This window comes from Macrobrachium nipponense, chromosome 37, assembly GCF_015104395.2.
Source record: "Macrobrachium nipponense isolate FS-2020 chromosome 37, ASM1510439v2, whole genome shotgun sequence".
Taxonomy (NCBI): Eukaryota; Metazoa; Arthropoda; class Malacostraca; order Decapoda; family Palaemonidae; genus Macrobrachium; species Macrobrachium nipponense.
The window spans coordinates 48,433,194-48,450,693 of NC_061097.1; the positions used below are offsets into that span (position 1 = coordinate 48,433,194).

Genomic DNA, 17,500 nt, shown 5'->3' on the forward strand with positions numbered 1-17,500 from the left:
TCACGAAATGATGAAGCTCGTAGGTCCCAAGTCTAGTAGTTACTTACGTTTTGGCAACTCCTGTGGTTTTCGTAACCAGGGGCATAAATTCTCGATGAACAATGAAGGGTCATATCTTTTTTTTTTTTTTATCTATGATGTAGTAAAGAGAACTAAAAATTTCCGTGGCCTCTTTATGTCACAGACCAATTTTCGTCTGCTTCTATAAATAAAATTATGGAAAATGTATTCATAAATGGGTAAACAATACAACAAAAAATCAAAAGGCAAAGTTACTGGATTGACGCAACATACGAAGAAGAAATATATTTCACACGATTACGCAACGAGAGAGAGAGAGAGAGAGAGAGAGAGAGAGAGAGAGAGAGAGAGAGAGAGATGTTAAAGCATTAAGCAAACTACAGTCAGTCTGTTTATATATGGCTGAACTCACCCGCCCCTCCGAAAACCACACACATCCACACGCCTATGAAACCAGCCTCTCATCTCGCCTCGCTCTCCTCTCTCGGTCCGTCTCTCCCCATCCCTCAGGTTCTCTCTCTCTCTCTCTCTCTCTCTCTCTCTCTCTCTCTCTCTCTATCTGTATAATGCTTAGGTACGGCCACCTATCCAGAATGTTTCGAATCAGTGAAATTCTAACATTAAACACCTATCAAAAAGTGGCAATAACTAATAAAAGATAAAAACAAAAACATTATAATGAAGACAATAGTTAAAATAATAATCATAGCTATTATTATTATTATTATTATTATTATTATTATTATTATTATTATTATTTTGCATAAATGGTTTAGTTTGTGTAATATGAAATATCTAAGGGCAATCAACTCCACATTTAGACCTGTCATGCAACATGGGGCAAGCCCCTCTAGCCACTAGCCCTAATATAAACACAAACAATAAAGGCAGAACTTCCGGTCCGTATCCAGTAGTAGTATTAGCAACAGCAGTTACGGAGCTAATTTGCATGCGTCCTAAATGCTTACAGTAAGCAGAGCTGGTGACACCTGTACTTCCACAGTAGTGGTGGTCGAAAGTACAAGCCCCGCTCAAGAGGTGATTCTGAGGACCCAGTAGGTCTACCTCCCGAGTCATCAACAACCAGTGCCTGGTTCCACCTGGTTCTAGCTTAGGCAGAGAGGGGGCAAGGGAGTTCATCATAAGCTTATACGTTCGGTCCTCTCTGTGTCAATGACCTGTCCATTGTCTAATCCGTTCAAGGTCGACCTTTGAAACTATTGGAACTCATTTATCTACTTTTGGCCAAAAACATCCAGAGGCAATCTATTTTAAGCCTATGTTTATAAAACTATTTCTAGAAAACCTGAGAGACAATGCAGAGAGATAACATGTTTCTATAAACAGAATGCATGCTCTGTTGAGAAGATATGCAGTCGTATGCAGCCATATGTAGATATGTTCTTATAAAAAAGCAATAAATGTGTTGTCTGCAGTTAAATTCAGATCTGTGCATTTAAAAACAATGAGCTGAAAGCTACCCAATATGAATAAGATAAGATATTTTTTTATAAACATGCAGGGAAACGAATCGATAAAAGCACAGCACACATCTGGTTGATTTTTTTTTTTTTTCCCCGTTTTAGTATAACACCTGTACAGACATGTGAATTTGCTAAAAAAAATAAAAGGAGAGAGAGAGAGAGAGAGAGAGAGAGAGAGAGAGAGAGAGAGAGAGATAAAAGCAATTAAGCAGTAAATACAGGATTTCAACCCTTCCACTAAACGCACAAGAAAACGTTAGAAAAAAATATTTTGTGTCAATAAAAATGAAAATGTTGTCGACCTCGATAGATCAGCTGCCCCGACTGACTAGAGCGAGCAATCGGGGTTCCGTCAGGTAACGTGATTTTCCAACAATCGGCAAAAAGTCGAGATTGGAATTGACCTTCCCCTTGAAGTCTGCTCCGACTGAGGGAGACTTGGGAGCACCAAATTCACAATTTCAACGGATTATTCGAATTGTCATTAGTGTACCCATACCGTCAAAAATTACAGAACAATGTACTTTTATTAATGAACTTCATCTTATATAATACACACACACACACACAAACACTAACAGAACCTCATTAAAACTGGATGGTATCTAGAGGAGATATTTATCAAAAAGACTTACAAGTTTTCAAGGAATAGGAGTCCTCATTATCAGGTATCATTCTACGGATACTTGACAATGAGGACTGTTAGTCCTGGAAAACTTGTAACGTTTTTGAATAAGTATCTCTGCTTGATACCATCTAATTTCAATGAGGTCCTGTTAGTAATTGTATTAATGCACAGAACAATTGTGTAAGTGTAAAATTTATTATATATATATATATATATATATATATATATATATATATATATATATATATATATATATATCACACATATCCACAGGTGAAAAATAAGAGACAGGGTGTAGGTCCTGGCCGGTTTCAGCTTTATTTTCAAGCCATTGACAAAGGACTGATACATAGTATTAGAATTCGCAAGTATATATACTACAGAGACAGTACTGACGAACATACACACACAACCGTTTGAGACTGCAGATCCACCCACATGCAGGTGTCAAGGTAGGAGTGGCTTTCAAAGATCATTTGGCTAAAATTTGCAATAAATTCTCAAGGGATACTACCGCTTGGGGTACAAGTCCACATCTGACAGGTGTCAGGGAGGCGGGGTTGAAGATCTCATTCCCATACTGCCCCCTTTACTGTGTTTACAAATATAATAATCCTATTTCCATATACTATCTCTACAGCCTACCTTAAAATTTAAAGAGTTTACAAATTCCTTTTGATATTAAAGGATCAAGTTTATACATTCCTTGACTGATGTTCATATTATTGTTGTAACTTTCTTTTATAAAACTAGATGCAATGATATTCCTTTCCAATGCATTATTAGAACACACCAGCTTTTTTGCCCCTTCCCAGTTAATAGCATGATTGTTCTCACTAACATGTACAAATATACCACTATTTCCCTGTGCATATCTCACACATTGTTTAGGTTGTTCTATTCTTTTTTCCAGTGCTTTCCCCGTTTGACCAATGTAAAAGTTGTCACAAGACTTACACGGGGAAAGCACTGGAAAAAAGAATAGAACAACATAAATTTGGTGGTTTATTCAAATCACGGTCTATTTGGACCGTGATTTACATACTCTCTCAATCAAAGAGATCCGGCAATGTCCTCGAACCTCTTTGACGACAGTAGGACCTATTTGCTGTGCATACCAACTTCATCAAATACTCGTATTTTTTTAATGAAATGAGAACATTTAGCTATCATTTTCGTCTAAATGCCATCTTACTGATTACCACACAGCAAAGGTTGTATAAAATCTTATAACGATTCCTTGTTGTTTACCATTCTTACACAACACTACAGCTACTTCCGTCATTCGCTTAAAATGGTGCAAGAATTCAGTTGGTATAACTTTAGTGTAGTATACGACTGAAAGTATGTGACTTACTCAAATTACCTGGTAACAAACATAAATTTGGTTAGAGTTTGGGACCGCCTTGTCTCTGTTCTCGCTGTTCGATCCGTTTTGGAGCTGGTTATCATAAGTCTTCAAAGTCTACTCTTGAGTTTTGAATTGGATTTGCTGTGCCAGATCGAGGCTGAATTACACACCCGATTACAATCACGCACCGCCAGGAAACAGTCAAGGAACTTTGCTCTTTCTCGTCAGATTAATTTAATCGATTATAGAGAGTATTCCGGCGTCACAACTACTAAGGTCACTGATGCCATCACACTAATCTAGCGAATACTTAGTAACGTTTTTCTCCGAATCTACCTAAAACTTAAGATTTAAGATTCTTATACCTATCTTGTCAGGGAACTTCAACTTGTTAATATGGTTTCGAAAACCCAAATAATAAATATTTTTCGAAAACCCAAATAAAGCGTTAAATTTAAACTATGAATGATACTTAAATGTAAGTGAGCAATAAGTGAGTAGCTACATTTTCTAAAATATAACTAAACCTCGAATCTAGGATTCCGAGACCTTTTCCCATTTTCCTGAAGACACCTCGGCCTCTGGACATTCATTTTTTTTTTTTTTTACATACGACTCGAACGCCCATATACAGACGCATCTCTGTCTGTCTGCCTGTAAGCTAGCTGTCCGACAAGCAATTACTTGAGAGAACCAACTTAGGACAATAATTCACTCCTCATGCCACCCGGTATTATTAGGTCCTAAAAATTCCTTCCGAATAACTTCCCTCCAGGTTACTCAGAAATCACCCAGATTTTCTGTACCTGTGTGGAAGTCTTCGGGCCTCCCTCCGAAACCCCTCGCTCGGTTACGCGGATCCGCCCGTAACCAAGAATTTCGGAACCATCAGGGCCAAAGCTACGGTCGACATCGTTATGAAACCAATGAGAAGTTATACGGAGGAATATAACGTCGTTATCAACGTGACAATCTCATCGAAGGGAGTCGAAGCCGATGACTCGGAAGAGGTTCCGAACGCAGACGGCGTTTTGTGGTCGTGGGAAAATCGGTTGAGCCATGTAATGGTCATTTCGCGCCATGTATCATGTGGGGCCCCTTGGGCATTTAGCCCCCATGCCCGCTCGCTCGCTCTCACTCTCTGTCCTTAACAAACATCTCTAAGTCCGATTAGGGAAATCAAATGAATGACAACGCTAGAAACAGAGGATTAATTGCATGAATACCATAAAATGGCGCCACTACGAAAACGGTCATCGACGTGAGGAAGAGCGAGAGAAATTCTAAAAGTACCATTTAGCCCCCAAAATAACGTGTTACCAGAGAGAGAAGAGAGAGAGAGAGAGAGAGAGAGAGAGAGAGAGAGAGAGAGAGAATTAGGATGGTGCAGAATTACCAAAAAAGAAAAAAAAGCACACGCACAACATCGAAGAATGAATTGTTACTGAAGAAAGAATGCTTTAATACATTCATTACAATAAATGGATAGAAATTAATGTTAACTATGTAACAGAGTCAAATCAGCGTTGGGCCTTACTAAAGTTAATTGTTAAAGACAATGTTGAGCCTACTACATCATATGTAACAATTGGTGTAATAAATAATACTGCGGACACCACTGAGAGTGTTACATTAAGGACTAAAAAAGTAACATATAAATTATTACGGTATCTAAATTGTTCATTCTTATACAGTATACATACGTGTGCCTTCTTTGAAATTACGTTAAGAAAGAATTTTTAAAGTGAGTGACACTTATGTAAGGTGGCTTTTGAACAACTGTTTATATGTACGGTAAATTTCAATCTCATTCTGGCTTCTGCGACTTTTATTACCGCTTATTATTATTATTATTATTATTATTATTATTATTATTATTATTATTATTATCATCATCACTGATGCTAATGCTTGTTTGTTGCTACTATATGCTTAATATGCGACTTGTTCCCATAGCTTCCATTACTAAAAAAAAAAAAACAAGGATACGGAAATCTAATAACGAAACCTTTGGTTACCTTTCACTACTATTACTGCTAGTGCAGGTACTGTTATTAATGTTGGTGCTACTAATACCGATATTAATGCTACTAATAATATAATGATAACCAGGAATATGCAAAATCTTAAATAATAGCAACGAACAGCTTAGCATACCACAAAACCCTTCGAAAACGACGTGATACGGGTCTGGACAGCTAGTGTTCCCAATATTCATTCACAACGGTCTTAACACAACTTCGGCTACAATCTACCACTGTCAACTAACCTAGGTACTGCTAACCACAAAACACCTAATTTACTACCTAGGTCACTTCTGAGATCTTGGGTATAAAAAAAGAAGAAAAAAAAAAAAACATTAAAAAAATTTTATGTTTAAGAACTTGCAAAAGACCTGGGAGTCTTATTGCTCAATATGACCCAAGTGAAACCAAGTGTGAGTGTGTGTATGTATGTGTATGTATAATATATATATATATATTATATATATATATATATATATATATATATATATACACATACTCCCAGGTCTATTGCAAATTCCTAAGCATTGAGTTTTTGAACGACAAATGTTTAGCATTAGAATGTCATAACAGACAAAATGTAGTACATGCACGAGTTCCAAGTCTTTCATTTGATATAGAAACAACTGACAAACTCCAACTGCAATTGAATGACAGCGGAAGAGAGAGAGAATTCGTCCTACATCTTGTTTAGATCATGAGAAAAAAACACATTTCCTTCTCTCATTCTTTGAACTCGTCTGCAAAAAATAATATCGAGACTCTACCATGATTTATTCTGTGAAAATGTTACTCTAGTCATTTAATACTTTATTATTATTATTATTATTATTATTATTATTATTATTATTATTATTATTATTATTATTATTATTATTATTATCATTTCAGTAGATGAAACCTAGGCATCTGGAACTAGCACACAAGGGTCATTGGCTTGAAAATTAAGCTTCCAAAGAATGTTGGTTTCAACCTCCCAACGCAGATCTCACACTGCAGCAGTAGCTGATCATGATACAGAGCCAGTAACTTTTCATCACCCTTGGGGAGACGCGAACCCACTTCATCTGAATGGCATACCACGACACTAACCAATATACCGGCTAAATCATTAAATCATTACCAACATTTCGTTAACCTTCCTTCGTCGATGAAGTCACATCAGAGAAACCCAGATTTCGATCATGTCAATAAACAATTGTATTTCCTACGATCTCCAGAAGCTAAGAGCTATTGACCCAATCGCCACTATTTAATCAATCACTTATTATCGGATAAAATGCTTCTATACAGAATCCACCGAATAAGCTTACGAAAAAAAATTCTGGAAATAGATGTCGACAACATTAACAAGAGTCAAGAGAAACTGCTGCCATTCCATTGAATTTAACAAAATGAAGGGTTAAATTCTACCGTCCGCAAACAGATCGCATGAAAATGTAAAAAAAAAAAAAAAAAGGACGATATTACCATGAGGATATACATTATTTCTTTTCCTGAAGGGTTTCATGATATCTGCAATAACGATGCTTCGATTCCAAAGAAACTACATATGCCACAGTCTTGACTTACCAGGATTAATAAGCGGTTTGTTTGTATATTTTGTAAATGTTTATTGACTAACCTTCGTTATATTCTTCAGTTTACTTCATTAATGTAAGCGCTTGCTATTTAAAAAAATACACACACACACACACAATAGTAATAACAACGTCTCTCGTCCATGAAATGAAGTTCATCACAAAGATACAACATAAGTTGTATTTTCAGCCAATTAAGAAAAAAATGCTCGACTGGGAGAAGAGGCCTACAGATATAATTACCCATCAAATGTCTCGGGGTCTTCAGAGAAAATGCTACCGTGATGCTAGTTATTAAATAACCCACACAGCCATTCCTAAGATTAATAGCAACCTTCGACTTGGTAATTACAGGCCAATCCATACCTCAATGAAACTGTTATGAAGAATTTCGAGCGCACCCATCTCCTCCTACCCCCCCCCCCCCCCACATTCTTTCTCTCTTCTCTCTCTCTCTCTCTCTCTCTCTCTCTCTCGCTGCTCTCTCCTCTCTCATACATGAACATTTCAAAAAGAATTATTACGAATAAATATTAAACCATGAAATCCGTTTCTCTCTCTTTCTCTCGTCCTCTCTCTCTCTCTCTCTCTCTCTCTCTCTCTCATACACAAAAATTTCAAAAAGAATATTACGAGTAATATATCAAACCATGAAATCAGTGTCTCTCTCTCTCTCTCTCTCTCTCTCTCTCTCTCTCTCTCTCTCTCTCTCTCATATATAAATTTCAAAAAGAATATTACGTATAATATATTAAACCATGAAATCAGTCTCTCTCTCTCTCTCTCTCTCTCTCTCTCTCTCTCTCTCTCTCTCTCTCTCTCTCTCTCTCATACATAGATTTCAAAAAGAAGGTTACAAGTAATATACCAAACCATGAAATCAGTCTCTCTCTCTCTCTCTCTCTCTCTCTCTCTCTCTCTCTCTCTCTCTCTCTCTCTCTCTCTCTCTCTCATACACATTTCAAAAAGAATGTTATAAGTAATATTTCAAACCATGAAATCAGTATCTCTCTCTCTCTGTCATATACATAAATTTCAAAAAGAATGTTACAAGTAATATACCAAACCATGAAATCAGTCTCTCTCTCTCTCTCCTCTCTCTCTCTCTCTCTCATACACAATTCAAAAAAGAATGTTATAAGTAATATTTCAAACCCATGAAATCAGTATCTCTCTCTCTCTCTCTCTCTATCTAACATTTCAAAAAGAAAGTTTAAAGTAAATCCAAACCTTCGCTCTCTCTCTCTCTCATACACACTTCAAAAAGAATGTTATAAGTAATATTTCAAACCATGAAATCAGTATCTCTCTCTCTCTCTCTCTCTCATTTAAAAAATATTTTTGAACTATGCTCCCCTATATATTCATAATGAAGACCCGAAAGAAACTTTCGGAATATTTCAGGCTACCTCTCTCTGCTTCTCTCATTTGCCAAGAAACTTCCGACGCCTCAAAGAATCCTTGAAAGCTCATTGGCAGAATCGCATCAATTTACTGCTGGCGTAATCAATAAATATCCGTCAATTTTCCACCTGTGTCTAATCATTCAATCTTTATTACTCCTTGATGCCTCGATGATCAGCTGCTTGAAGGCGAGTCCGAATCCGTGAAGGCTAAATGAAAGTATCGGACCTCTTTTCATTTTGAAAAACGCTATATTCATCATACCATAATGAGACGAACTGAATATTCTAAATGCCGCCGCCCACACCCTAAATGCAAGCGAAGGACCATAGAGGATCCTTTACTTACATAACCAACGAACACGAGGGAAGCTAGGATAAAAGGATTCGGACGAAGGTCAGTTGGCTATACATCACGTCGCGTAACACAAGTGGCGCTCACCATGGGTTACGAGTTGCCCGAGGTACGAAAAGCTTCACTTTTTTTTTCACCGGAAGGCACGGTGAGTAATTGCAATACGCATTACGTATGTGCATTTGTTAAATCCAAGTGTTCCAAATTCTGAGTGGGATAATAAGCGCATCCTTTTAATTAGCAAGAGCGAGTGCCAGGTACCTTCGTTATCCTGAAATGAGAACGAAAAACTTGAAATATATTGATGCTCATTATTTTCTGATTATCAATATTTTACGGTGTCACGAGACCGTAAAATAATGAATCGACCAAAACTGGGCCGAAATGGGAGAAAATGGGGCCATCCAAATAGGCATACCGGCGTAACACAGGGAGCACGGCAGGATGACCCCGTTTATACGGCTTCGCCCTCGATAACCTGACCTAACCACCCCCTTCCCGGCCACCAGTACCACACACACTATACACACCCCCGTCAAGATGATTATATTAAATACAGAGTATTAAACGCAAGATGGGATGTAACCATATAATTCAAGTTTGTTGACACTTAATCTTGCGAAGTATACGGTAATTAGTGGAGCGTTTTTCTTTAATTAAGCCCTTGGGGGTTTTAATAACCTTTAATGAAGCGGTTTACAGCTAAGAGAGAGAGAGAGAGAGAGAGAGAGAGAATCTCTGTAGGAGAGAACATATAAATGTCTTATGGCGACGATTACTTCGCTGAAGTCCTTAAGCTTTGATACAAATTGACAGACCAATGAACAATCTTCTAACTTTTTTCTCTCTCTCTCTCTCTCTCTCTCTCTCTCTCTCTCTCTCTCTCTCTCTCTCTCTACACCCAAGCTGTGATGCACAACGGTCGTCTAATAATCAATTTATCTACTTCAACGCTTAGGTTACGTTAACGGAAGCACGGTGGGTTTTGAAGGGCGCACGCCCAGCTGTCCCCCCATGTCCTGTTAAAGCATCGAACGCGGGTCGTCCAGGTGCGAGCCAGGCAGACCCACGGTCTCTTTCTTAGACCTGCTACTGTAGCCAAGCTACGAGAGGGCAGATAGAGATAAGGATACAACAGAGATACAACGACAAGAGTGGGAGCAGGAGAGAAAGGACGAGAGAGAGAGATTATTTGTTCTCCAAGAGAAAGTTGATTGGGTGACAGAGTAGGTGAGCAGTTGTTTCACCCCAACGAGTCAATAGAATAGAATATATGGGATTTAGGCCAAAGGACAAGCGCTGGGACCTTTGAAGTCATTCGCCGCTGAAAGAGAAATTGAGAGAAAAAAAGGGTTTGAAAGGCGTAACAGAAGGAAAACCTCCCAGTTCCACAAGTTAGGAGAGGGTGGAAACTAAGATGGAAGAGAATATGAACGGAGGTATAGTAAAAGGAATGAAAGGGGGTTGCAGCTAGGGGCCGAAGGGACGTTGCAAAGAACCTTAAATAATGCCTATAGTGCACCGCGTGCGATACGCTTACAACACCCACCCCTTCATCCCCCCTAAGAGCCCAACAAGACGATAGCAAGTTTAGAGTAATGCTTGGATTATCGGGTTAAATCAAACCGGCCTGATGCCGGCACAAGCCCTTGCCTTAGGACAGGCCTTATAGTTGGTTTGGTAAAGTGTGTGAGGGAGTGAAAGCCCAAGTGGACCTCCTGACTCAGCCCAATCAACATAGACACAGACACGCTTGACAGCTTAGAAATCAAGGGAGGGGAACCCACCATCACTTTAGCAAGAGATCTTGAACGCTTTCCTCTGGCAATGGATTTTGAATGCTCCCATCTTTTAAGATATCTTGAACGCTTCCCTCTGGCAAGAGTTCTTGAACACTTTCCCCTTGAAGACTTTCCCCTGGCAAGAGATCTTGAATGTTTTCGTCTGGCAAGAGATCTTGAACAATTTCCTCTGGCAAGAGATCTTGAATGCTTTCCTCTGGCAAGAGATCTTGAACGATTTCCTCTGGCAAGAGATCTTGAACAATTTCCTCTGGCAAGAGTTCTTGAACGTTTTCCTCTGGCAAGAGATCTTGAACGTTTTCCTCTGGCAAGAGATCTTGAACAATTTCCTCTGGCAAGAGATCTTGAATGATTTCCTCTGGCAAGAGATCTTGAACGTTTTCCTCTGGCAAGAGATCTTGAACAATTTCCTCTGGCAAGAGATCTTGAACGTTTTCCTCTGGCAAGAGATCTTGAACGTTTTCCTCTGGCAAGAGATCTTGAACGTTTTCCTCTGGCAAGAAATCTTGAATGATTTCCTCTGGCAAGAGATCTTGAATTCTTTCCTCTGGCAAGAGATCTTGAACGTTTTCCTCTGGCAAGAGATCTTGAACGTTTTCCTCTGGCAAGAGATCTTGAACGTTTTCCTCTGGCAAGAGATCTTGAATGATTTCCTCTGGCAAGAGATCTTGAACGTTTTCCTCTGGCAAGAGATCTTGAATGATTTCCTCTGGCAAGAGATCTTGAATGATTTCCTCTGGCAAGAGATCTTGAATGTTTTCCTCTGGCAAGAGATCTTGAACGTTTTCCTCTGGCAACGAGATTGTCTTGAATGATTTCCTATGGCAAGAGACATTGAAGATTCTCTGGCAAGAGATCTTGAATGTTTCCCTCGGAAAGATATCTTGAACGTTTTCCTCTGGCAAGAGATCTTGAATATTTTCCTTCTGGCAAGAGATCTTGAACGTTTTCCTCTTGGCAAGAATCTTGAACGTTTTTTCCTCTGGCAAGAGAATCTTGAATGAATTTCCTCTGCAAGAAGTCCTTGACGTTTTCCTCTTGGCAAGAGATCTGACGTTTTCCTCTGGCCAAGAGATCTTGAATGAATTTTCCTCTGCCAGATCTGAATGAATTTTCCTCTTGCAAGAAGATCTTGAAAATTGTTTTCCTCTGCAAGAGATCTTGAACGTTTTCCTTTCTTGGAAGAGATCTTGAATTGATTTCCCTTTTCTGGCAAGAAGATCTTGAACGTCTGGCAAGAGATTCTTGAACGTTTTCCTTCTGGCAGAGTACTTGAAGATTTCCTCTGGCAAGAGATCTTGAATGATTTCCTCTGGCAAGAGATCTTGAATGCTTTCCACTTGCAAGAGATCGTGAACAATTTCCTCTGGCAAGAAATCATGAACGCCTTCCTCTAGCAAGAGATCTTGAATGCTTTCCTCTGGCAAGAGATCTTGAACAATTTCCTCTGGCAAGAGATCATGAACGCCTTCCTCTGGCAAGAGATCTTGAACGTTTTCCTCTGGCAAGAGATCTTGAAGGTTATCCTATGGCTAGAGATCTTGAATGCTTCCCTCTGGCAAGAGATCTTGAAGGTTACCCTCTGGCAAGAGATCTTGAATGCTTTCCTCTGGCAAGAGATCATGAACGCCTTCCTCTGGCAAGAGATCTTGAATGCTTTCCTCTGGCAAGAGATCATGAACGCCTTCCTCTGGCAAGAGATCTTGAATGCTTTCCTCTGGCAAGAGATCTTGAACGTTTTCCTCTGGCAAGAGATCTTGAATTCTTTCCTCTGGCAAGAGATCTTGAATTCTTTCCTCTGGCAAGAGATCTTGAATGCTTTCCTCTGGCAAGAGATCTTGAATGCTTTTCTCTGGCAAGAGATTGGCTTATTCTTGAACCTCTGGCAAGAGATCTTGGATGCTTTCCTCTGGCAAGAGATCTTGAATGCTTTCCTCTGGCAAGAGATCTTGAACGTTTTCCTATGGCAAGAGATCTTGAACGTTTTCTTCTGGCAAGAGATCTTGAATTCTTTCCTCTGGCAAGAGATTTTCAACGCTTTCCTCTGGCAAGGAGGCAATTGAACGTTTTTGTTTTATCTGGCAAGAGATTTTCAATGTTTCTTTCCTTGGCAAAGAGATCTTTGAACGTTTTCCTCTGGCAAGAGATTTTCAATGCTTTCCTCTGGCAAGAGATCTTGAACGTTTTCCTATGGCAAGAGATCTTGAATTCTTTCCTCTGGCAAGAGATTTTCAACGTTTTCCTCTGGCAAGAGATCTTGAATTCTTTCCTCTGGCAAGAGATTTTCAACGCTTTCCTCTGGCAAGAGATCTTGAACGTTTTCCTCTGGCAAGAGATTTTCAATGCTTTCCTCTGGCAAGAGATCTTGAACGTTTTCCTCTGGCAAGAGATTTTCAATGCTTTCCTCTGGCAAGAGATCTTGAACGTTTTCCTATGGCAAGAGATCTTGAATGCTTTCCTCTGGCAAGAGATCTTAAACGTTTTCCTCTGGCAAGAGATCTTGAATGCTTTCCTCTGGCAAGAGATCTTGGATGCTTTCCTCTGGCAAGAGATCTTAAACGTTTTCCTTTGGCAAAAGATCTTGAACGTTTTCCTTTGGCAAGAGATCTTGAACGTTTTCCTCTGTCAAGAGATCTTCAAACCTTTCCTCTGGCAAAAGATCTTGAATGATTTCCTCTGGCAAGAGATCTTCAACCCTGTCCTCTGGCAAGAGATCTTGAATATTTCCCTCTGGCAAGAGATCTTGAATATTTCCTCTGGCAAGAGATCTTCAACCCTGTCCTCTGGCAAAAGATCTTGAACGTTTTCCTTTGGCAAGAGATCTTGAACGTTTTCCTCTGTCAAGAGATCTTCAAACCTTTCCTCTGGCAAAAGATCTTCAACATTTCCTCTGGCAAGAGATCTTCAACCCTGTGCTCTGGCAAGAGATCTTGAATATTTCCCTCTGGCAAGAGATCTTGAATGCTTTCCCCTGGCAAGAGATCTTAAATGATTTCCTCTGGCAAGAGATCTTGAACGTTTTCCTCTGGCAAGAGATCTTGATTTCTTTCCTCTGAAGAGATCTTGAATGCTTTCCTCTGGCAAGAGATCTTGAATGCTTTCCTCTGGCAAGAGATCTTGATTTCTTTCCTCTGAAGAGATCTTGAATGCTTTCCTCTGGCAAGAGATCTTGAATGCTTTCCTCTGGCAAGAGATCTTGAACGCCTTCCTCTGGCAAGAGATCGTGAATGCTTTCCTCTGGCAAGAAATCTTGATTTCTTTCCTCTGAAGAGATCTTGAATGCTTTCCTCTGGCAAGAGATCTTGAATGCTTTCCTCTGGCAAGAGATCTTGAACGCCTTCCTCTGGCAAGAGATCTTGAATGCTTTCCTCTGGCAAGAGATCTTGAACGCTTTCCTCTGGCAAGAGATAAGAGATCTTGAAAGTTATCATCTGTCAAGAGATCTTAAAGGTTTTCCTCTGGCAAGAGATCTTGAAGGCTGTCCTCTGGCAAGAGATCTTGAACGCTTTCCTCTGGCAAGAGATTTTGAACGTTTTCCTCTGTCAAGAGATCTTGAATGATTTCCTCTGGCAAGAGATCTTGAACACTTTCCCCTGGCAGGTAATCTTGAACGCTTTCCTATGGCAAGAGTTCCCGAACGCTCTCAACGTAGAGTTTAGCATCCTTGGCTACACCGACTTGAATGGTACTTTTTTTTTAATGGTTTTGTAACAAAACTCCCTCACCCTTTCAGAGACCTTGAAATCATTTACCACTGACGTGAACTGTTCTTTGTGCTTTATCAATTCTGGTGATTCTGACGGATAACCTTGGCGATCATCCTCTGTACCGATACCATGATGAAACGCAAGAGGAGGCTTTTATTCTTATATAATTAGGTTGTGTAATCAAAGCGTCATATCATTTAAATATCTGCCCAAATTTGTAAAAAAAAATTGTAACATGCAAATGTAGAGATTTATTAGAAACGAAAATTTACATCTACAAATATGAGAAAACTGAACCAATCAAAAAGCAACTCTGAGAAATATAAACGTATGTCAAAGAAAGCTCTTATCAAAATCTTCTGATTGAAATACTAAATCCTAACAAGTAATGAACACTTTTTAAACTACATAAATAAGGCCCTCTATGACAACAACGAAACAATTATTACTGGTAAAATATAAAATCAAAATACTTTGAGATTTCAGAAACATGGTCAATTGGGTAGTATAACAATCTAAGTCCTATATCAAATATCGAATATGAATTATCTTGGTTGTAAAGGTTTTCTTTTACATTTTATTTGTGTTTAACAACGCCAATGGCTTTGTGGGACTTGAAGATTAACAAAAACCTTTAGGAACGAAAAGAAAAAAAAAAAACTCAGGATAAAAAACACAAAAGGGAAATTTTAAAGTGAGCTGTACTAATTATTTTCTTTTAGATCAGTTTGCCAGAAAGTATCAATTTCAAGGGCAAGTAAACCACCAAAGACGTAGAAGAGGAGCCGTGTCCCATATCATTCTAAATCTACAAGAACGCCCGATCGCCTCTAATCACTCCTTAGAAGGCTTCCACTGTAACAAGCAGCTTTTTTTATTATTTTTTTTTATAGGCCGAGCCTTTTCCTGTGTCGTAACACTAAGAGATAATCGTGGCATTCCTCTGGCGGGGTGGCCTCAGGTGCGAGTGATTGGGAGGTGTTGGAAGAGGAATAGGAGGAGGAGTAGACTGAAGAACATGAGCAGGAGGATAAAGACGCAGGAATAGGAAGAGGAGGTTGGAGGAGGAACAACAGAGTCAGAAGTAGAAAAAGAGGATAAGGGAAATCGGAGAAAAAAGATGGAGGAGGAACGGGGGTCAGAAGTAGAAAAAGAGGGTAGGGGAAGGGGGAGGAAGAAGATGGAGGAGTAAGGGGAGGAGGTTGGAGGAGAGAAGAAGTAGGGGGACTAGATAAGAGGAGGAGATTTCAAAAGGAGCAAGTTGGGGGAACACGTAGACGTTGGAGCAGGTGATGGCCGAAGGAGGAGAACTAGGAGTAATTAGGCATTGGTTGGAGAGAGAGAGAGAGAGAGAGAGAGAGAGAGAGAGAGAGACGACCCCGTGAAAGAGCGATATCGAGCCAGACCTCCATACAGGCCTTCAGCTGATAGCATCTATAGAAATTAATGGTCGATTAAGAAGTGGCCAGCGTATTTGTTTCTGCTGACGCAACATGTGTTCGAGGATCCTGTTTTATGGGACCGAGAGAGAGAGAGAGAGAGAGAGAGAGAGAGAGGAGATCCTCCAGAGAGAAGTTTAGTACTGCCTCTCAGTCCCCCGGAGGATGTCTGTTTGTCTGCCCGGCCGATTAGGTTTCCCCAGCGGAGTAGGGAATTAAGATATCAGTGAAAAGACCTTTTCTTCTTTTCATTCTGCCTATTTATCTATGGTTATCAAGTTTACTCTCTCTCTCTCTCTCTCTCATAAAAGAATATAGATATTTCATTACATGTTCATCTGCTAATTTCTTTTGATTACAGTCGTCTTAAAGAGAATGTGGTTAAAGGCATATTTTTTACGAAGTTGCTTTCAATCAAGTTTTTAACCGAGAAAGAATACTTAAATTTGGTCATATAACGTTGAAGATGGTGTTCTCATAAGACCGGTGGCTCAGTAAGAATTCTTTAATTTGGTTATATTACGTTGAAGATGGTGTTCTCATATGACCGGTGGTTCAGTATATGAAATAAACGGGAACCACACATCCCCTGCCATTCACGCCCATCCAAACCCCCCTTTGTTTGTGATTTTCTCCAACAGGACAATGCGGTCAATTTGCTCCTGTAATACAGTTTCTCGTGAAGGCACAGTAACAACGTCTATAATTGTCTACGCGTGGATTATAAAAAAAAAAAAATTCTTTTTTTAATTTCTTCAATAGTTTCGTAACATTCGGTTTTGTCCAATATCAGTATGGATTCGTTGGCTGGAAGTTTCTTGTCCCTTTGTCCGACAGACTGTGGAATTTTCTTTCTTACCCATCTTAATTTCTCCCTATTTTCAAAACTTGTAGAGGCGACCCCGTCTTTCTTCCCAACTCTTCCCTGTGTGTCTAGGACGGAGAAAGGGGAATCTAGCTTCCCCGTCGACAGCGTTCTCACAAGAGAAGGAACACAAGCATTTAAATTGCGAACAGAAAACGAATAAACTCACTGTATGTATCCATAACCTTTGGTCAGCATTTGTAGATTATATCCATCATCGTGATCTCAAGTCCTTTGCCTGTTCAGGATGCGCGTCAGTGATTGCTGAAACAAGTCCATTCAAATACTGGCGGGGGGACATTCAGTGTATAAATTGTTATCAGGACGTAAACAGCAGTTGGAGAGACGTTAAATTCTTTGAAAATAATGTTCAAAACCACAACAGATTTAAAATTAACTGAAGCTAACACAGGATAAACTCTAAATAGATCCCCCAGCTAACAACAACAACAACAACAATAACAATAATAATAATAAAAAATAATAGTAATTTTATTGACTTTTTCACACTAAGAAAACACTGAAAAAAACAAGTCTCTTAAGCCATAAACTATCGAAACCACACTGGCAAAGAATAAAATGTTACATATGTGAGATAAGAGAAAAAACAAAATGTACAATACATTGGAATCACAACAAAAAAGTATTTCCATATAATGACAGCAATGACCACTGACTTAACAAAAAGAATGCCCTTATATGAAACTCAAATAAATAATCTATATACAGGAAAACCATAAACATCAATATCAACAAAAACTTGACTTAATAGCATCTTCATCCATCAAGCTTAATAAAAACGAATATAAATTCTATGCTAACTTTATTTTTAAATATATAT

At 39.1% G+C, this 17,500-nt stretch overlaps 1 protein-coding gene across 1 annotated transcript; it reads right to left on the bottom strand.

The window, feature by feature from the left end:
- Window positions 1–10,635: 10,635 nt before the first annotated feature.
- On the bottom strand, window positions 10,636–13,533 carry LOC135209375 (uncharacterized). Its single transcript, XM_064242072.1, has 3 exons — window positions 13,506–13,533; window positions 12,228–12,500; window positions 10,636–12,134 (listed from the first exon to the last, which is right to left on the bottom strand). The coding sequence occupies exons 1-3, from the start codon at window positions 13,531–13,533 to the stop codon at window positions 10,636–10,638; spliced, it is 1,800 nt and encodes a 599-aa protein (XP_064098142.1).
- Between the last annotated feature and the right edge of the window lie 3,967 nt (window positions 13,534–17,500).